This window comes from Exophiala oligosperma, assembly GCF_000835515.1.
Source record: "Exophiala oligosperma strain CBS 72588 unplaced genomic scaffold supercont1.3, whole genome shotgun sequence".
Classification (NCBI taxonomy): domain Eukaryota; kingdom Fungi; phylum Ascomycota; class Eurotiomycetes; order Chaetothyriales; family Herpotrichiellaceae; genus Exophiala; species Exophiala oligosperma.
The window spans coordinates 2,622,157-2,641,427 of NW_015622820.1; the positions used below are offsets into that span (position 1 = coordinate 2,622,157).

General features: G+C 51.4%; 5 protein-coding genes across 5 annotated transcripts; 3 read left to right on the forward strand and 2 right to left on the reverse strand.

The window, feature by feature from the left end:
* Positions 1-498: 498 nt before the first annotated feature.
* Positions 499-2,594, forward strand: PV06_03705 (uncharacterized protein; the record flags this gene model as incomplete). The annotated part of the gene is made up of 6 exons (XM_016404518.1): positions 499-774; positions 828-908; positions 969-1,603; positions 1,662-1,850; positions 1,907-2,094; positions 2,167-2,594. 6 exons carry the CDS (start codon positions 499-501, stop codon positions 2,592-2,594), a joined length of 1,797 nt encoding a protein of 598 aa, XP_016265523.1.
* A 2,908-nt stretch (positions 2,595-5,502) lies between these two features.
* On the forward strand, positions 5,503-6,680 carry PV06_03706 (uncharacterized protein; the record flags this gene model as incomplete). The annotated part of the gene is made up of 2 exons (XM_016404519.1): positions 5,503-5,822; positions 5,933-6,680. The coding sequence occupies 2 exons, from the start codon at positions 5,503-5,505 to the stop codon at positions 6,678-6,680; spliced, it is 1,068 nt and encodes a 355-aa protein (XP_016265524.1).
* Positions 6,681-7,896: 1,216 nt separating this feature from the next.
* PV06_03707 (uncharacterized protein) lies at positions 7,897-9,816 on the reverse strand (the record flags this gene model as incomplete). The annotated part of the gene is made up of 6 exons (XM_016404520.1): positions 7,897-8,277; positions 8,378-8,925; positions 9,004-9,076; positions 9,166-9,536; positions 9,592-9,694; positions 9,757-9,816. 6 exons carry the CDS (start codon positions 9,814-9,816, stop codon positions 7,897-7,899), a joined length of 1,536 nt encoding a protein of 511 aa, XP_016265525.1.
* Positions 9,817-12,434: 2,618 nt separating this feature from the next.
* On the forward strand, positions 12,435-14,828 carry PV06_03708 (uncharacterized protein). The gene is made up of 4 exons (XM_016404521.1): positions 12,435-13,410; positions 13,525-13,724; positions 13,781-14,358; positions 14,471-14,828. The coding sequence occupies exons 1-4, from the start codon at positions 12,769-12,771 to the stop codon at positions 14,683-14,685; spliced, it is 1,635 nt and encodes a 544-aa protein (XP_016265526.1). The 5' UTR covers positions 12,435-12,768; the 3' UTR covers positions 14,686-14,828.
* Positions 14,829-16,730: 1,902 nt separating this feature from the next.
* On the reverse strand, positions 16,731-18,863 carry PV06_03709 (uncharacterized protein). The gene is made up of 2 exons (XM_016404522.1): positions 17,803-18,863; positions 16,731-17,749 (listed from the first exon to the last, which is right to left on the reverse strand). Exons 1-2 carry the CDS (start codon positions 18,692-18,694, stop codon positions 16,821-16,823), a joined length of 1,821 nt encoding a protein of 606 aa, XP_016265527.1. The 5' UTR covers positions 18,695-18,863; the 3' UTR covers positions 16,731-16,820.
* Between the last annotated feature and the right edge of the window lie 408 nt (positions 18,864-19,271).

The following is a 19,271-nucleotide window of genomic DNA, read 5'->3' on the forward strand; positions in this document are numbered from 1 at the left end:
ACCATTGAGTGGAACAACAAATTTAGCCAGCAAGAAGAGAAAGCGCGCTCGCAGAGCGTGTAACAGATGCCATGAGCGAAAGGTGCGATGTGATGTCGCGTTTGTGGCTCCTCCCTGCACAAATTGTCGACTAGACGGCGTTTCTTGCGAGGTGTACAATCCTACAATATACCCTTTACTACCCAGCAAATCTACTTCTCCATCAGCACAAGTCCCAGCGCCAACACAACAATCCCTTTCAACAGCCTGCGGAGGGCCGATTCGAGAGATATCTTCTCAAGACTTACACCTATCGGGATCCCCGGATGGGAGTTCTTTGGCCAGCGTGGACGACATCGAGCCCGAATTAGGTGAATACACGCAGTCATCGCAACCAACAAGCCATTTACATCCATGGGCTCGTTCTTCGGAGTCAATTTGTCAGTCTTATTACTCCCTTTTGCATTTCATGAGTGAACTGGCTGACCTCCATTCCCTACAGTAGCTCCCAAACGCACCATGCGCCTACCATTTTCATACTATTCTAATGTCTCGGCTTCCAACCTCCAGAATTTGAACAACGAGACGGTGATGTTTCTCGATTCAAGTGGATGTCTTCATTTGCCACAAAAAGAAGTCCTAGACATGTTTGTCAACCACTATTTCCTCTACATGCATCACACCATACCTATCGTTGATGAAGCGGACTTTGGTGCTGCATACTGGAACCGGGTGAGCTCGAGGCCAGACGTCTCGTTGCTGTTGCTGAAGGCCTTGATGTGTGCCACATGTAATGTAAGTTGACACATGTCTATCCGCTGGGAGGATGTTCCGCTAACACGATCCAGTTTTTGCCAATTGATGCTATCCGACAATGCGGTTATGATTCGTATGGTCAGGCCCGAGAAGCCTTATATCGTGAAGCCAAGGTTCTAGATACCCTTCAAGAGCTCGAGGGAGCCCACGCTGACTTCGTCTTCCGTTTTTAGCTGCTCTATGACTTCCAGATTGAGCGCGACCCATTCATTGTGTGCCAGGCTGCATTATTACTCTCTTTCCACGCAACAAAACAAGACCAGCTGTCCAACAGTACATGGTTGGCCGTTGCAACCCAGCGCGCGATCTCGCTGAATGCTCATCGCTACTCCTCTTCGAAATCAAAACTGTCCGAGAAGGAGCGCGAGGCATTGAAGCGACTGTGGTGGTGTTGCATTCTCCGTGACAGAGTCATATCAATGGGTGCTCGTCGGCCAATGCAGATAAGCACTCTGCAATTCGATTTCAGTCAGGACAGGATCACTATGGATGATCTCGAACCCGAAGTTGCCATTTCCAAAGTCTTCGATACCGATAGCAAAATTATCCTTTGCAACTTGGTCACCGTCCAATGCGATCTTGCCACATCTTTGAGCGGCCTTTCTTCGTTGTTTTACTCGGGAAGTGGTCGCTCCTCGGAACTGTCAAATCAAGAAGACAATTCAACCAATGTCCTTGAGGTACTGGAAACTGCCAAAGCGCCGTTGGACAATTGGGCAAGAGCTTCGTTGCCTCGCTTGGAATCACTGGCGAAAAGCGATCGACAACCGATCTCACTCTATGCCACGTCACTCCTCTTGCATTATCAGTAAGTCCCAATCCAGGTTCCATACCAGCGACCTTTACTCATGGATCCTACTGCTTAGCAATGTTCGAATAGCCATATGCAACTATCATGGCTATCTTTTGTCTAGCCATCTGAGACTTCCCGAAAAGGTTCATAGGACTCATCTGCAAAACCGTCACTCAGAGTTGACAGATGCTGTCGATGCCATCACGGAATGTTTTAAACATTTGGTACAAAACAATTCAGCAGAATATCTATCGCTCAGCACGTTCGTTTCCGTCCTCACTTTTCTGGTTTTCACACACTGAGATAATAGTGATACAGGCTGAGTACTGTGGACATACCGTTCATGTTGATGAGCTTGAACAAAAGACTTCGGAACTCGTCTAGCTTAGGGAAGGGGAATGCCCTCAGATGCTTCGCCACCATCCTCCGCATTCGCGATGTCCGCTTTGACATGGGCCATATAAAACTATACATGATGAAAGCCATGCGGGAATTCAAACTACGAGGTTCGAAATCATGTGTTCCTTCCATGCTTGGACCAAGCAATTGGCGATCTGCTGACAAAAGTCTTTTTGTAGATTCGATATCGAATCTAACTTCTGGTGATGATGATATACGACCATCGGATCTTTGTAGTCTGGTCTCTGCCCATGATCAATTTCTGTCTACGGGAAAACAAGATCAAGCACTATCGCCAGTCACTTCGACTCAGAAGCAGAAAACTTCGAATTCTCAGGCGGCCGTTGGACCAATTAGCCGAGAAAATATCTCAGACAACTCACAACAGCCGCAACAGCCGCAAGCAATCCTACAAGATCCTCTCCGGGAAACCGAGCGATATAATACTTCCGCAGACTATGATATAGATCAGTTGCTGAACTTTCCAGAGGTCGACGATTGGTGGTATATGCTACAGGACCTTGGGCAACTTGACTTCTCGTCAGAGAACTTTCCGTCGATGCTTCCCTCTGACGAGGTCTACCTTTTCAGTGAACAGGATTATTGAGCTCATGATATGGGATCTTGTTGTCTTATCGAGATGGTCTGCTTAGCTGGCCTTCGCAGTATCATTGCTTGGAGAAAAGTCGATAGCAATTGCCTAGCAGTTCGAGATTGCAATCCTCTTCTCACAGCTTGACACTCCCCGACTTCAAGGCGTTCCAGTCCTTTATGCCAAATTTGGTATATGTCTTTTGTCCAGGGGCCATCCAGTAAATTGAACTCCCAGGTTCACTTTCGTGACTCTTCAAAAGAGTCTCACTGATCCCTTCCTCTTTCAATTTTCCAGTCTGAATCTTCATCGTTCCCGTTTGCGGAAGCTCTTTGACGAGTCTGACAAAAACTGGCACAGCGTAGCGAGGAAGGACTGACGTTACAGAAGCTGCAAGTCTGTCCCAGTTGAAGTTTTCGCTGGTTTGAAATTTGTCAGCCAGCACAACAGCGGCGCAACCACAACGACCATCTGCAAGAGGCAGCTGAACTCCATATACAGCCACCTGTGCTATTTCTTCCATCTGACCCAGGACGTCGGCCACTTCGTTCGTCGAGACGTTTTCCGATTTCCAGCGAAACGTGTCTCCCAGGCGATCGACAAAATACAAGCACCCATCAGCGTCTTCTCTCATCATGTCTCCTGTACGAAGCCATACGTCTCCTGGCTCGAAAAGATTGCGGAGTATCCGCTTGTCTGTGGCCTTGGGATTCCCATAGTATCCTGCGAACAGTTTCCCGGGATTCTTTGGATCAGCACGACAAACCACTTCACCCGACTCCCCAGTTCGGCATGGGAACGCGAATCCACGATTGTCTCGTATTATTTCCTCTGTCAAAGGGTCTATTCGAATGCGCTTTTCGTTGGCGCCGTTCGTCATATGCCATAGAAACCCTCGTTTCCCGACGGCATATTTTCCAAAGTCTCCACGATTGTTGTTATACGAGCCAAACAAACCATCAGTTGCGGCATACAGCTCGTTGATGGTGTCAATATTGAAGCGCGTACGGAAGGAATCCCACACATCTGCATTGAGATTTTGCAAACGTCAGAACAACTCGTTACTCAGTCCAGGCCCGGAGAATCCGAAAATCGTCGGTAGGAAAGATTGAAGGTGATCGGTTTGGGGTGAAGTCTCTCCGGGGGCGCGCCAACTCACCTCGTCTCATGCCATTACCCCATACCATCCTTACATTGTGCTGCTTATCTGTGGGTTCCTCGGCTGCATTGAGCAAATATCGACAGAGCTCGCCCACGTATTGAAAGATGTCGGCGTTATGATGTCTGACTTCTGGCCAGAAAGTCTTGTGGCTGAACTTTCGAGAAAGAATGACCGTACTGCCAGCATGTATGCTGGCTACGAAGCAAAGGCCTCTGGCTGCGCCGTGGTAGAGGGGCAGGCAAGTGTACATCCGAACCTTGGGGCGCAGACCAAGGTACTTGGACACTTTCCAGCCTGCAAGGACGTCCCGAGCCCGTGTCACAACCGTCGCCTTCGGCAAGCCGGTCGTACCGCTGGTGAATATCAGACAGGAGGGAGAATCAGGCCTCAATCCTTCCGTACGGGCATCAGGTAAAAAGGTGGTGTCCAACATAACGAGATCGACAGTTTCCCTATCATAATAGACGACCTGATATCCAGCATCCTCGAGCTCTTTTGACGCAGACGGATCACCTCGTTCCAGAAGGCTGCGTACGGCTGAGTCGGCCAAAAGATGACTTCCGCGACATAGTTTCACACAGTGAGCCAAGGGTCGGTCCGCCAGATTGGAGTTGATGAAGGCTGGAGTCGCGCCTATGCCTTCCAGGCCGAGCCACATGAGGAGGAATTCAGGATTGTTCGTTCCATCCAGGGGTACGACATCTCCGCGGCCGATGGAAAGCTCGGTCATGAGCCAATTGCCCACGCGCGTTATTTCGAGATAGATCTGCCCATAGGTCCAGCTCCGGCCTTCGAAGATGAGGAAGAGATTACTGGAGGTTGTCGGGTCCTGAGCCCACCTCTTTATCCGGTGGTACGATGTTGTCATCCGATTCTTGCCAAAGCAGCCTGCCACGTACTTTTCGTTGGCTTTCCGCCATGTGTCGAGAACGGCGTTGTCTTGGATATCGTGGCCGATCAAGAAACGCGCGTCCAAGTAGCTTGCTGCTGCGAGCATCCCTGCAATGGAGCATGCGGTTGTCACTGCAGCTGCCTAAGTTATTCAAAGTCTTGTCACATGGAAGGATTCTTATTCCAAGGAGAATGGAGAATGGATTTCTCGGGGAGATTTGGGAGCTTCACATACAGGCCATGGATTTTTTTTTTCTTCAATCAAGGGAGTGAACGAGATGTTGCTAATTGCTCTCTAAGATATAGATGAGGAGGACGGGATTCGGGCTACAAGGTATATCCTGCCTTTTTTAAAGAGGGCGAGATCAGAGAGAGAGAGCATGTAAGCCTCTCAAGATGGCAACGGTATTTCAGACCAAACAAACAACAGAGTAGATGTGGAAAGGTGATCCATGTGCTTAGGTCCAGTTTAGAGCCCGGCATCGTTGGCAACACGTTATCATTGGGAGCACACAGACTCCCTCAGGAGATAGTGAACGGCCATCCTCCTCGGCTTGGGGTGTTACGATGACATAGATCAGGCCGAGGAGCGTCTGTTTCTCAAATTGGACCTTGGGCCGGAGAGCCGAGAAGATGGGTTCGACCATGTCAGGTGGTCGGTGGGTCCAGCATTCTGTAAACAGCACAAGTTTCATTCTGTTAGACCATGTACTACTAGCTTTGTCTGTTTATAGAAGAAGATTTGGTACCTGAAATGACGAAACACATACAGACAGACGGATAAAAGCAAACATCAGTTGCAACATCTCGTTGTAGTTTTTGTTTCCCATTGCCCAAACCGTGCGTGTCCTTGATTCCCGAAACGAAAAGATGTCGGAAACGACAGCAGCAGCAACATATCTCTCCAATTCTTGGAAAGAGAACCTTTTTCTAGGCAAAGTGGTGTTTTGTACCGGAGGCACTGGGACCATCTGCTCTGGACAAGTCAAGGCTCTTGTCTATCTGGGTGCAAACGCGTGCATCGTGGGTCGCAACGCCACAAAGGCAGAACGAGTCGCAAAGGAAATAGCATCGATTCGAACTGGTAGCAAAGTCCTTGGGATCGGGAACGTGGATGTCAGAGACGTGGAAAACCTTCAAAAAGCAATTGACAGATGTGTGACTGAACTGGGAGGGATCGACTTTGTAATGTAAGTGAGAAGCCCTCCTGGTCCCTTATCCCAACCAACCTTGGCGTTCTATCACGAAACATCTTCGTATGCGCAGATATTGTTGACCCATAAGTTCTGTGTATCTACAGAGCTGGAGCAGCTGGCAATTTCCTTGCCCCCATGTCACAGTTATCGACAAACGCATTCAAGACGGTCATCGACATAGATTTACTTGGGTCTTATAACGTCACAAAACTTACCATGCCAAAACTTGTCGAATCTGCTCAAAGACACAATTCATATTCTAGTATTCCAAGGCGACAGTCGGTGGCCGACGACGACGACAGCAGCGATGGACCCGAAGGTGGCGGTTATGCTGGTGGCCCTGGAGGAAGAATCATTTACGTGTCTGCCACTATGCACTACACAGGTCGTCAATTACAAACTCACGCAGTTGTGGCAAAAGCAGGAGTGGACGCTCTATCCAGCAACGTGGCGATTGAGTATGGACCTTTTGGTGTAACCTCGAACGTGATAGCGCCTGGTCCTATAGCCGGTACTGAAGGTATGAATCGTTTATCCAAGAGTCACAAAAAGGAAGCTGAGGAGGGAGGAGACCCAAACAATGGGGAAACGAAATCCAGAAAAAAAGGAACCCCCCTTGGCCGGTGGGGCTTTGTTAAAGAAATAGCAGATGCAACGGTTTATTTATTCTCTGATGCAGCCAATTTTGTTACCGGTACAGTATTGGTGGTTGATGGAGGTACGTGGCACCTAAAAGATGGGTCAGTAGGTGCTGGGGAATTCGAATATCCGGAATTCCTTCTAAGTGGCCGTAAAGTGACCGGAGTTGTTGGTGGATCCACGAGAACAAAAGATGAAGCAGCAAAGCTTTGAAGAGTAGCTTGTATACGGCTCAATATCAGGCTGTTCAAATGTCGTGGCTAGGTTTCAGACAGAACAAGATAGTCACCTGTTCATTCATCCACACTGACTTCATCCTACCTTGTGAACTCGAGTGAGAACAACCAAGTGAGGCGATGGAACCTGGGTAGAGGAGTGACGCAAGAGCAGCACCAAGAGGGTCTGCGCCGCTTGGAGGTCTACAAGACTTGGTTTCTCAATCAAGTCATGGGGGCCCCGGAAAAGAACTCGGGTTTGGTGATGCCCATCTCGGAAGGGGTACCAAACTACCGGGACCATCCCCCTAACCCACCGGCCGTACAGAGAGGGTTTGATCCCCTTTTCCTGTCTTCGATACCACAAACGCCCACAACTGTTGAGATATTCGTTCACATCATAACAAGCGACGAGGGTCGTCATGTAGGAAATATAGTAGCCTCACCGGAAGTTTTCCTGGTCCATGAAAGCCGAAGAGCTCTTCCCGGTCTCGAATTGCATCCTCGAATATCTTGATTGCGCGTGGGAAGTCACCTTTCAGCCAGGCAGCCGAACCTTGGTTGACGTGTGACACGGTGCTCATGTCTCCTTTTTTCAACTCCTTTCTGATAACAATAGGGTCAGGAAGGGTGGTCGAGAGATGAGAGGTACGAGAGCGCAGGCAGTTGCCGTCATTGCGCTTCAATCGGGTCACTTGAGCCGAGTGTGTGACGGTTGTTAAGGCTTCAAACAACACGAGCAGTCGGTTTTAGTAGCACCAACTGGACTAGGACGTGCAGTTTCAGGGTGCAGTGAGTCTAAACTGCCAGTCAGGATCGAATAGGCTGCGGAAGGTTCGACACCCGAACGTGGAGTTACTAGCTCACCTTGTAACAGAGGCAATCTTCACTCAAAATATGGCGAGAGAAGTACATCCCTAAGAATATGTAGAAATGGAGTACTTACTGGCCATGGCAAAGCTCGAGGCTGCCCAGCAGGGATTTACAAGGGAAAGTTTCAAATGTCAATCAAGGAATGATTTGTGCTACTCGATTTGTTGGGCAGATAGTCATGGACAGATAGCAACATCATCGTTTCCGAATGGGGAGCGATGTTTAAGTAGACCAGGAATTAGAATCCCTCGTCGTTTGGCAAATATATCCTGCAAACAGGATGTCAGTCAGCTGTGAGCGAAGGAAGCTAATGGCACCTCGACATTCATTAATTTTTCTTCCTAGGTGGCTCCCACCCCTTCTGGGACATTTCTAGGGATGAAACGAAGTTTGATGTTCGGGCGCGACCAGAGAAACTGTGCCCTCACGTCACGCATCCAGTCCAACTCCTTGCCCGGTCCCACGGTCTGCAGGATCTCCCAGTCGAAATTGAAAACCAACTTGGCTATCAACAAGCGCATCTCCAGGTACGCGAGGTGCTTGCCGATGCACATGCGCGGACCGGTCAAGAAAGGCTTGGACGCGGCCAGATCGTCGTTGGCGTATCTGGTGTCGTAAAGCCAATGGGACCTGTTGAGGAATCGTTCGGGACGGAATTCGTGAGCGTCGGCGAAGTAGGCACGGTTGTGAGCGAGGGCGTACTGATGACACGAAACAACGGTCTGTACAAACACACGCAAGTAATAAGTGAGTTGGTCTTCTAACCCCGTGAAATGTCCGCTGCCTAGAGTGGGGAAAAAAGCAAGTGCGAGCGGGACTCACTCCTTCTGGTATGTAACGGCCGTCGACCTCCGAACCAGGGCTGACTCGAGGTAAGCTGATCGGGAGAGGTGAGAATAGGCGTTGCGTCTCCTTCAGTATGGCGGACATCAGTGGGAGACTCTCCAGATCGTAGGTGTCGATGTCTTTGTCATTTTGAAATGCCCCTCGGATTTCCTTCTGTAGCGCTTGGAGCATTTCGGGTCTCGTGAAGAGGTAGTATATCATCGCTGATATGGTGATGGCAGGGTTTTCGGCGCCGGCAATCAACAACGAGCTTGCGTTGGTCCGGAGAAACTCGAACGAGGGTCTTTTGGATTCATCTTTCAACAAATCACTGAAAAAGTCCGGGTGAGGGTTCTCATTGTCGATGCGTTGCTGCATTCGTTCGTGCGTGAAATGATGGTGGTCGGATCGATCCTTCATCAACTGTTTCAACGGGAGAAGAAAGGGAGCAAGAGGTTTCAAGATGGGTAATCTTTTGAAGATCTGGAAGAAAGATCCGGCATAGAGGATGTTGACCAGGATCTGCATCATCGAGTCCGTTTGGCCTTTGCGAGCCAAAGCCTTCTGTTAGTACACCACAATCGAATCAAGTGGGATGAGGCTGAAGGAAAGGCTTTGATTACCTCTCTCTATCGCGTGAAAGGATTCGTTAAACACCAACTCGCCGATGATGTCGAAGCTGACCCACAATAGCCACTGTGTGTGTGCCAGAGTGGTTTGACGTCAGCCGGAAAAGTTGACACTGCAAACAACACTCCAGGTTCACTTGCCTGATCGATCAGCACTCCATCTGGACCAGCCCCCTCCTTGGAAAGCTTTTGTATGAGGAAATCGACGTATCCGATGATGGTCGGTTTCTGCTCCCGAAGTCCCGTGGCGCTGAAGGCGTGGGTGAACAGACGCCTCGTCTCCCGGTGTTTGATCGGGTCCCTTTCTGCTCCCATGGGAGACATCTCGTCAGGATTGTCGTAAAAGGCCGACTTTAAGAATTGGGGTTTCTTTTGCTGAAACCCATAGATGTCCTCGAAGGCTCGTATCGTCCGGAACGAAAGTTCGTTTGGTGCAATGCGTACCACGTCGCCGTACCGCTCGTGGGCCTTGTTGATCTCGAACGGCCACCGACCCCCGATCCTGTCGTTCCCGAGAATGAGTGTCACTGCTGCCGACGATCACTCGGGCGGTGGGAGTTGGGAGGACTTGCCATGATTTACTGTACCAAATCTCGCTCGCGCCGGCGAGCTTGGGCCCCGGGAACTTGGCCAGAGGATGAAAATAGAGGTTATAAATGATCCGGGTAGCGCAATAGAGTATCGCCTATCATTTTTGGTTGATTAGCAACACTGAACCACCGAAGGTTTGAAAACGGATGTACTCACCGCCCCTGCCGCAGCAAAGCACAGCGAGAGAAGAACGTTGTAAAAGCCAAGCGACAACATCTTGAGATTTCCAAAAGCCTAACTGTTTGTGAGAAAAAGGGCTGGAGCCTCACGACACGAACACAGCTCTGGCCTTCTATACCTGCGGAAGCCCCCCACAGGTTCAGAAAGGAGGTCATACAAGGATTCCCCACAATTAAAAACCCCGACCGAGGAAATAGGTGTAGGGAAACCCTCTTCCTACCGAACCTCGCCGTTAACACTTCATATCGCCGAGGAGATAAGGACTTGAACTTCTGACTCCAGCGCAACACCAATTTCTTGATTGTAGTCATGTGTAATTGTGTAGTCGTTTCTCATCATATAACAGTCCCTGGTCTGGGGTTTCAGCCCCCAGGAAAAAAAATGTGGTCTTTGGTTGCTCAGAATCCGGGGTCCAAACTTTGTTGGATAAAATTACAGGTGAATTTGCAATAATGGCATCAAAAGAAACGCCCGATTCATTCCACATCGACCCTGCAGTCGAGCCAGGGTCGAACGATGATGTTGAAGCTGTGGTTCCACACCAGGGCAAATACCTCGACATCGGGGAGACTCATGGCTTTACAAGCGTCCTCGGCGAGCTCCCACACGGTTACTACCTGAGTTCTCGATTCCTAGGCTCCTTTGCTGCAATGTGGTTTGGGCTTGCGGCTGGAGTTGGCCTCTTCTCGGTCGCTTCTCCGGTGTTGAGCACCATCAACCAGGACCTGGGCCCCTCTGACAATTACGCGTGGATCGCCATCGCCTACACACTTTCCATGGCCGTCGGGCAGGCTTTTGTCGGCCGCCTATCAGATATATTGGGCCGTCGTTACATCTTCATCGTCGGAGCAATCTTCGCCCTGGTGGGAGCCATTGTCGTAGCGACGGCGCACAGTATCAACACCGTCATCGGGGGGATGGTCCTTGGTGGACTGGGAGCAGCTTCACAACTTTCCTACAGTTTCGCCCTGGGGGAGCTGGTCCCCATGAAACACCGGTTCCTCGCCATAGGAATTCTGTTCCTGGCCATTCTCCCCATGTCCGGTTTTGGTCCAGCTATTGCGAACGCCGCCATTCTCCACACCGCTGCAAAATGGCGTACTTCATTCTATGTCGTTGCTGGCGTGGATGGAGTGTCTTTGGCACTCTACATCTGCTTCTACCACCCGCCTTCCTTGCGAGAGAAGCAGGGAGCAAAGCAGTTGGTGGCGTTACTGAAGGAACTCGACTACGTCGGCGCATTCTTATTCACGGCCGCCATTGTGCTCTTTCTGATGGGAATCTCTTGGGGAGGAGGTCTCTACGCCTGGAAGTCGGCTCAAGTCATCACGACGATCATCATTGGCTTTCTGGTCGGTGCCACCTTTGTTTTGTGGGAGATATACGCCAGCCTGAAGACCCCGTTTTTGCCGCTCAAGCTGTTTCTATACAAAGGTTTCTCGGGATGTGTTGCGTCTCTGGCGTTGGGCGCTGGACAGTTTTATGGAATGTCGATCGTCTGGCCTCTCATGGTCAAGGAATTCTACTCGAAAGGCGAAGCCTTGAATGGAGGCTATTTAGCCTGCTTGATCGCCCTGGGGTACGTCGCAGGTCAAGTGTCTGCCGGTCTTCTGTCGCGGCATATTGGGAAGGCCAGAATACAGGTGATTGTGGCGTTCTTCTTCGGAGGGATGTTCCTAGGATGTAAGTAGAGTCAATCTTCCTTCCACTGGTTACAGCACTGACAAGGGGGTATAGTGGTGGCGACCTGCACTCCGACCTCAAAAAGTCGGGCGCTTAGTCTGGTCTTCGTGGCGTGTTACTGCATCGGCTGGAATGAGGGAGTGACTACGGTTCTTTGCACATTTGCAGTACACGACCAGCAAGATATTGGTACCGCAGGCGGAATCGCCGGTTCCATGCGATCGTTGGGCGGTGGCATTCTTTCCACCGTCTATGTTGCCATTTTGACAAACCGTCTGCAGTCGACAGTTGCCAGGCGTGTGCCAGCGGCACTTGTCAAAGCTGGGCTGCCGCTGTCCAGTGTACCTGCATGGCTTGCAGCATTAACCTTGGGAAAGGGATTCGGCGACGTTCCTGGGGCGACACCTGCAATCGACTTGGCCGGCATCACATCATACGAATTCGCTAGTATGGCTGCATTTCGAACGGTATTGCTGGCCTCAATTGCGTTCTCTGGCCTGGGCGTCATTGTGAACTTTTTCGTTGCAAACGTGGACCACAAGATGACAGACGGCATTGCGGCCACTTTGATGCATGACAGAACCAACGAGGAGAAGGGAAAACTGGACAATTGACCATGACGCCTGAAGCGCCAGGGCCTGCGCGCAGATATGAAGATGGAAAAGGCGGTTGGAATGTGCGAGCGAGGGCGTTTAAACGTTCCAATGTGTCAAATCCGTATAATTCTCGTCCTATCGTCCGCCAACATGATTATCTAACTGGTACATAAGCTGATGGCATACATTACAAGAAGAACACGGTTTATTAGTACCTTGGTAGCGGGGCTTCTCCGCTCTCGCCTGTACGTGTAATATGTGTGGCACGTGTATCTTGGCGCCTTGGCATATCTTGGTCACCTTGGCTCGGGCTCTTTTCTTTGACAAAATCTGCCCAAGTGGACGCGTTGTGGGTTTTTTATATCACACCAAAATCTGGGCCGTCGTTACCTTGAAGTCTCTGGTCTCCATCTGAGGTAGCAATGGATTGCTTGGGGCTGGCTAAGCCTCTGAGCTTCGACATGATGCAAAACGTCATGCCCCCCAGTGGTGCTGATCACTTCAAAAATTTCTTCTCACAGGTTTGGTTACTTAACCCTCTCGGTTCTGTCTTTTCTCTTCCCCGGATATTCTGTACCTCTGACGTGACTAGGCAGTTGAACGAAACTTATCGACCGAGGCAAGATCTGCCTGTCGAGACCCATTCTGTGCCCTGTGCTCGGATTTCCAGCCTTGATTGCCGCTCATTCAATTGTTACTCCGGTCCGAGATGGTTCGTACACACGAACTCGCCCACCGCGACAATGGTGTCCTTCGCGGCGACGGTGCTGTCGAGAACAAGGAGCACCGTCATAGTGTCGCCGCGGGTCCAGGCGAGGAGCAAGCCGACGAGCTCCTTAATATCCTAGGCTACCAGGCCGAGCTGGTTCGAAGTCGAAGCACCTTCCAGGTTGCGTTCATGTCCTTTGTGCTGGCATCTGTCCCGTATGGTCTGGCTACGACACTTTTATATCCTATCGCAGGTGGCGGGCCCGTCGCTGTGATCTGGGGCTGGTGCGGAGTATGCGCCATTATCCTTTGTCTGGCTGTGTCTCTGGGTGAAATCACCTCGGTCTACCCTACAGCTGGAGGCGTCTACTATCAGACATTCATGCTCTCCCCACCGCATTACCGCAAGATCACCGCATGGATTTGTGGCTGGTCATACACCCTAGGCAACATCATCATTACTCTTTCTGTCAACTTCGGAACCACCCTTTTTTTCGTGGGTTGTATCAACATCTTCCAGGATGACAATGGCGAAGGCATCTTTGCCGCAGAGACCTACCAGTATTATCTGATCTTCCTCGCCATCACCCTGACTTGCAATGCCATATCCGCCCTGGGCAATCGGTGGCTACCGCTTCTGGATGTAAGAATACTGATTTCTTTCCTCACCTCCGCGCATCTGTCTTCCTTTCAATCGACCTTAGCGGTCCTTCTCCTCCCAACGCGACTTACCATCATATACCTAACGATTAACTAGACAATGACCATCTACTGGACATTTGGAGGTGTCTTTGCCATACTGATCTGCGTTCTTGTCATCGCCAAAAACGGTAGAAACAGCGGTAGTTTCGCCCTGGGCGAGTTTCAAGCCAATACCGGTTGGACCCCAGGCTGGTCATTCTGCATCGGACTCCTGCACGCTGCCTATGCGACCTCTGCCACCGGCATGATCATCTCGTAAGCCTTTCCCGTAACTCTCGGTCTTTGTGCGTGTGCTCACAGCAGTTATTTAGCATGTCCGAGGAGGTCCGCGACCCTGGCAGGCAAGTTCCCAAAGCCATGTGTTGGGCACTGGGACTGAACTGGCTTTGCGGCATCATCTTTCTCCTGCCGTTGATGTTCGTGCTGCCTGACCTTCTCGATGTCATCAACGACCCCTACGCCCAACCTCTGCCGTTCATTCTTCGCTCGGCCATCGGCAATGAGGGCGGCGCCTTTGCGCTCACGATTCCAATCATCGTCCTCGCCATCTTCTGCGGCACCGCCTGCACCACCGCCGCGTCGCGTTGCATCTGGGCCTTCTCCCGCGACGGAGCCATGCCTGGGTCTGGACTCTGGAAACGAATCAACCCCAAACTCGACGTGCCTTTCAACGCCATGATGCTCAGCATGTCCGTACAGATCTTGTTGGGTCTCATCTACTTTGGGTCTGCTGCGGCCTTCAATGCCTTCAGCGGCTCTGGAGTCATCTTTTTGACCATTTCTTACGTCATGCCCGTCATCGTTTCCCTCCTCGGCGGCCGCACTCACCTCAGAGAAGGCTCTTGGGACTTTGGGAAGCTGGGTGCATTCTGCAATGTCATCACAATATGTAAGACCCCCTCCCCCCCCCGAAGCCCCAAATGCCCCACGCAAATGTGATATCCGAACCTTGTTCCACATCCTCTCATCTACAGCTGGGCTGACTCATTTCTTCCCTCTAGGCTGGACTTTATTCATCATCCCGGTTTTCAGTTTCCCCTTCTTCAACCCGGTCACGCTGGAAGGTATGAATTATGCTTCGGTGGTGTTCGTCGGCGGTGTGACCATTTCGGCCGTGTGGTACTTCGTCTGGGGGAAAAAGAACTATGAGGGACCGCCAGTTCGAGCGGACGAAGTGGAAAGAAGACGAAGTTCCATAATATCTACGTCAGATTAGCTTTCTGGCTATCACTGAGATTCTGTTGCCCATTTACAGACTTGGTTGTATATAGTAACAGTACTCACCTGCCTGGGAAATCAACTTGCATGGACTTTGTGAGTGAAAGAGTACAATGTAAAATACCTTGCCAAACTTGTATATTTTAGTGGATATTTAGTACAACAGGCCCAAAATCTCCTGTACATTATGTTTCTCGATCTCATTCACCACGTCCCTTATTCGGAGAGCCCTCTTCTCTCCCAACACTGGGTTCACCAGACTAAAAAATTTCTGGTCCACCTGGTCCCTCGTGAAAGGGTGTTGGACCTCGCCTAGAGGGTAGGGGATATCCACCACTTCCTTGCTTCCATCGGCGTACTCGACTTCGATCCTGGATCCGAATTCTCGGATACTCTCGTCCCCCACGCAGGTGATCTTGTCGGACAATTCACGAATCTGAGGGTCCTCGAGTTTTTGTCGTTCGTAAGCCTGGACGCCCGCGCCCGACCCGTACAAGAAACTGTGGGCGGCGGTGAAGTAGGCCGAGAACTGAGCGTCGACCATGTTGGCCGGGTGGACCTTGTTGGGGATCGGGGCCCCCACGACGCTGACGTTGGCGGGACTCAGGGAGAGAGTCACCGTCTTGTAGTCCGATGCCTTCGTGTGGCCCTTTTCCCTACCCAACCGGGTGGCGTGTTCGATGAAACCGTGGGTCATTCGACAGGCGGGGAAAGGCTTCAGGGAAGTGTCGAGGAACTCCCACCGTTCCCCCAGCTCGGAGGTGAGGTGCCCCAGGTCCTTGTCGGGTTTGGGGGAGTAGGCGTGCAGGAAACCAAACGTCCCCTCGAAAATGTCGGCGGCCCCCAACACGCCGGCCTCGGCGAGGGCCACGGCCACGAAGGCGTCGTGGACCGCGAACCCCGGGTGAAGGCGCTTGTTCCAACTCCCGTTGGCGAGGTACTGCATGGACCCGGCGGCCTTGGACCCCGCGAGCCCGAAAGCGTCCAGCACGGTTTGGACGGGGAGGTGTTTGAGGACGCAAATGGTGGCGACGGCTCCAAAGACTCCGCAGGTCGACGTGTTGTGGAAGCCTCGGGCGTAGGCGTCGTTTCCCATCTCTCGACCCAACCGGCAGGTGATTTCGTACCCGACGGCCACGGCGACCAGAAGGTCGTCGATGCTGCTGCCGCCGTCGCCGTTGATTTCGGCCTGGGTGAGACCCGCGGCGATGGCCGTCACCCCCGCGTGGAGCGTGCCCTTGGCGTAGGTGTCGTCGAAGTCGAGGCTGTGGCCGAGGGCGGCGTTGAGGAGCCCCGCGTACTGAGGCGTGAAGTGTTTACCTTGCCCCAGCACCGTCGAGGATCCCGTCCGGCCTCCGAGCGCGGTGACGGCTTGCAGGAACGACGGCGTCGAGTCGGACGTCGAACCTGCCGCGAGCGTCACCCCGATGAAGTCGAGGATATACTCTTTGAGTCTGTCGCGGACGCGCGGGGTGAGGTACGTCGAGGGGTCGGCGTCGGCGACGAACGAGGCGAGGATCTTTGTGACCGGCGGTATCGAGTTGGATCGGGAGTCGTGTGCGCCATTGGCGCCGTTGGTCGTTGTCGATGTTGTCGGCATGGTTGAAGAGTGAGGTTTCTACGCACTATTTGTTTTACTCGCAAGACCACTATCGTCGGGCTGTGGGTTTTATGATATAGCACCGAGGAGGTGGTGATGGCAACGTATATCTACTGCATTGGAGACGACCCTCCTCCATACACACCTCCCGTCCAGGGGATCTCCACAAAAAACACCTCCCCATGCCCCCTCAGTTTCTTCCCGCAAAGTCCCTCGTCTCGGAATCAATCACTAGTGCTTTGGACTGCTGTGGTTGGAGAAATGTCGTGCGTCTCGAAAACAGACCTCGGGAACGTCGACTCTGCGTCTCCGCGATCGGAACTGAAATATCGCTACTATTCACACTCCGTCACACGCTTTTCTTCAGGCTTTCGATTGTTTCTTGGTCGTGTGGGCTACTGAGTTGCGTGTATGTGCACATGTGAAAGTAATGTATAATTATTCTCTCTTCCCCTAATCAATCTCTGCCGTGCGTACAGCCAGTGCCAAGTGTATGTTATTACTACTACTTGAAATCGCTCCTCTAACATGAATCACTGAGCGGTCGAGTACTCCGACAGAGCCGTCTGGTTATAGTAGAGGTCGCATGCATGAGGATGCTGCAAACAGTACTTGGGCATCAACGGTGCAGCTTGTATCCCATTGGCCACCAGGTATTCCCGGAAGTTCAAGATTCGTTGTGTCATTTCCGTCGTCCGTTTGATGCCAGTCTTGGGATCTTTGTTTCCTGACCACGCAAGTTCAGCCATCGCAGCAGCCCGAGGCCACATCTTGGTCGACACAACGGTATCGTCGACCTGTTCAGACCAGAGGGGAACTTCAGTCCCGAGAACGTGGGTTTTTTGCTGGGCTGTCAAGTTCAAGGTAAAGTCGTAGTCGTAGATTCGTTGCCAGGTCTTGTAAGGTGCGCACCACGATCCTCCATTTCCAAGGTAGTTGAATGTCGGGACGGAAGCGTTGGGGTTTACCATCTCGTTGTATCGGGGATCATTGCTAACCCATCCTCCATAGCCACAATCAAGGTAGAAAAAGTCGGATGAAGACACCACAATGTCGTACCCTCTGGCGGTCAAATTCTGGATGTTTTCTAGACCATTATTCCAGGTTTGGAGAATAATATTCTTCGGAACAGTGTGAGCATGGGGCGTTGCATTCAAAATGTCCTCCCACATCATCAACGTCTTATTCGCAGCTGATCTGAACGTGGGGATGGCTTTGTCGACCCAAATTTGGACCAGATCATTGTATGTTCTGGATTTGTTGTGAGCAAAGTATTGTTGCACGGCTGTACTAAAGTTGTAACAGCCTGTTTGGAGCTCGTCACCACCAATGTGGAAGATACTCTCACCAAACAAGCCGGCAAGTTCGCCAAAGACATTCTTGACGACCTCATAAGTCTTGTTGTTCAAGATGTCGAGTTGTCCGGGGTTAGGCTCCAGGGCGGTATGTAAAGCATAGTCATCTGTGGAAAATCATCAGAAAACTTCTGCACGATGGGCACCAACAGCGACTTACCATTCGACCACCAAGACCCGGCGCAAGCCACAATGCTCGGATCAACCGACGACCAGCCTTGGGATGCATGTCCGGGCATGTCAATCTCGGGAATGATACGAACTCCGCGAGCCCGGGCGTAGGAAACAAGGCCACGGATATCATTGTGAGAGAAGGTGTCTTGTGGAGAATACGCTCCCTCAGTCATTTTCGGGTACACTTGCATCTGGACGGGCCAAGACTGCGCGTCAGCCATGTGCCAGTGAAGCACGTTCATCTTTGACAGTGCCAACCCGTCGATCTGTTCACGAATCTTGGGCAGACTGATGAAATTCCGGCCTGTGTCAATCATTGCGCCTCGATATGGGTAGTTGGGATGGTCTGTGATCGAGACGGGTTGCTCAACCATGAGACCTCCATTTCCATTTGAAATGATGATTTGTTGAAGAGTAGTGAATGCATGGAGCGCTCCCCACACGGTCTTTGAGGTGATGTTGACCGACGGCGAGGACTGCCCAATTGCCAGAGTGTACGACTCATCAACACCTTGCTGCAAATCTGCATCGCAGTTGGCTATGTTGACCTCAACCTGAGTGAGGCTAGAATTTGCCCGTTTGGACTTGTAAGATGATGGTGTCTCGGTAGGAAAGGCTTCGAACTTGGCGATGGATGCTTCCACTGCTGCTGGGACCCATTTCAAGGTGCTGATGGTGTTCCAGGATCGGCTCCACGCATCAGTGACAATTTCTCCACATTGTGAATTCAACGTCAAGTTTGCGCCGACTGATATTGGTCCAGACGATCCCCATGTAATTGATTGTGGTGCTGGCAGAGGATTGACCTTGACTGCATCAACAACATTGGTGAGAACGCTGAGTCCAAGGACAACAGCGGTGGCCCGGAGATGACCCATCTTTCTTGATTAGTAGTACGCACAGAGCGTCAGCTCGAAGTCGGAAGAAAAGAGGCATTGCACCGGTTTTATCGTCAAAGGGCTCAGTAGCATTGCGATCTTCCAGGCTGTGAGGAGGATAGTCCGTGCTACCTCGTGGTGAAATTAAGCTACATGTCGCCGAATCGAGGGGATGGACAAACAAGCATCGATAGTCGAGTGTCGATACTCAATGTAACTCACCTTTCGCGAGATAATGGGAGACTTGTAGAAGTGCTACCGTGACATTCCAGGTCAGAGCTTCGATAGTACGCAATGTGGCTGAAAGTCTGAAATGTGCCAAGATTCAGCCTGATCTGCGCTACTAGCCTCATTGTTTTATACCTGGAACGCCCCCGGAACAAGGCTGGAGTGTGGCGTGAACAGGTGCCCTAGGCTTCTCTGGGTAAGCCGGGAACCAGCCATCTCCAGGGGTGCCTTTAGGTGTCACTCACGCCTATCGCTCACCCCCGCATTCATCAACACTCACCGCCCACGATATCGTTGATGGTACCTTGACATCTCGGTTCTGAAACGTTGCAATACAACAACGGTTCTC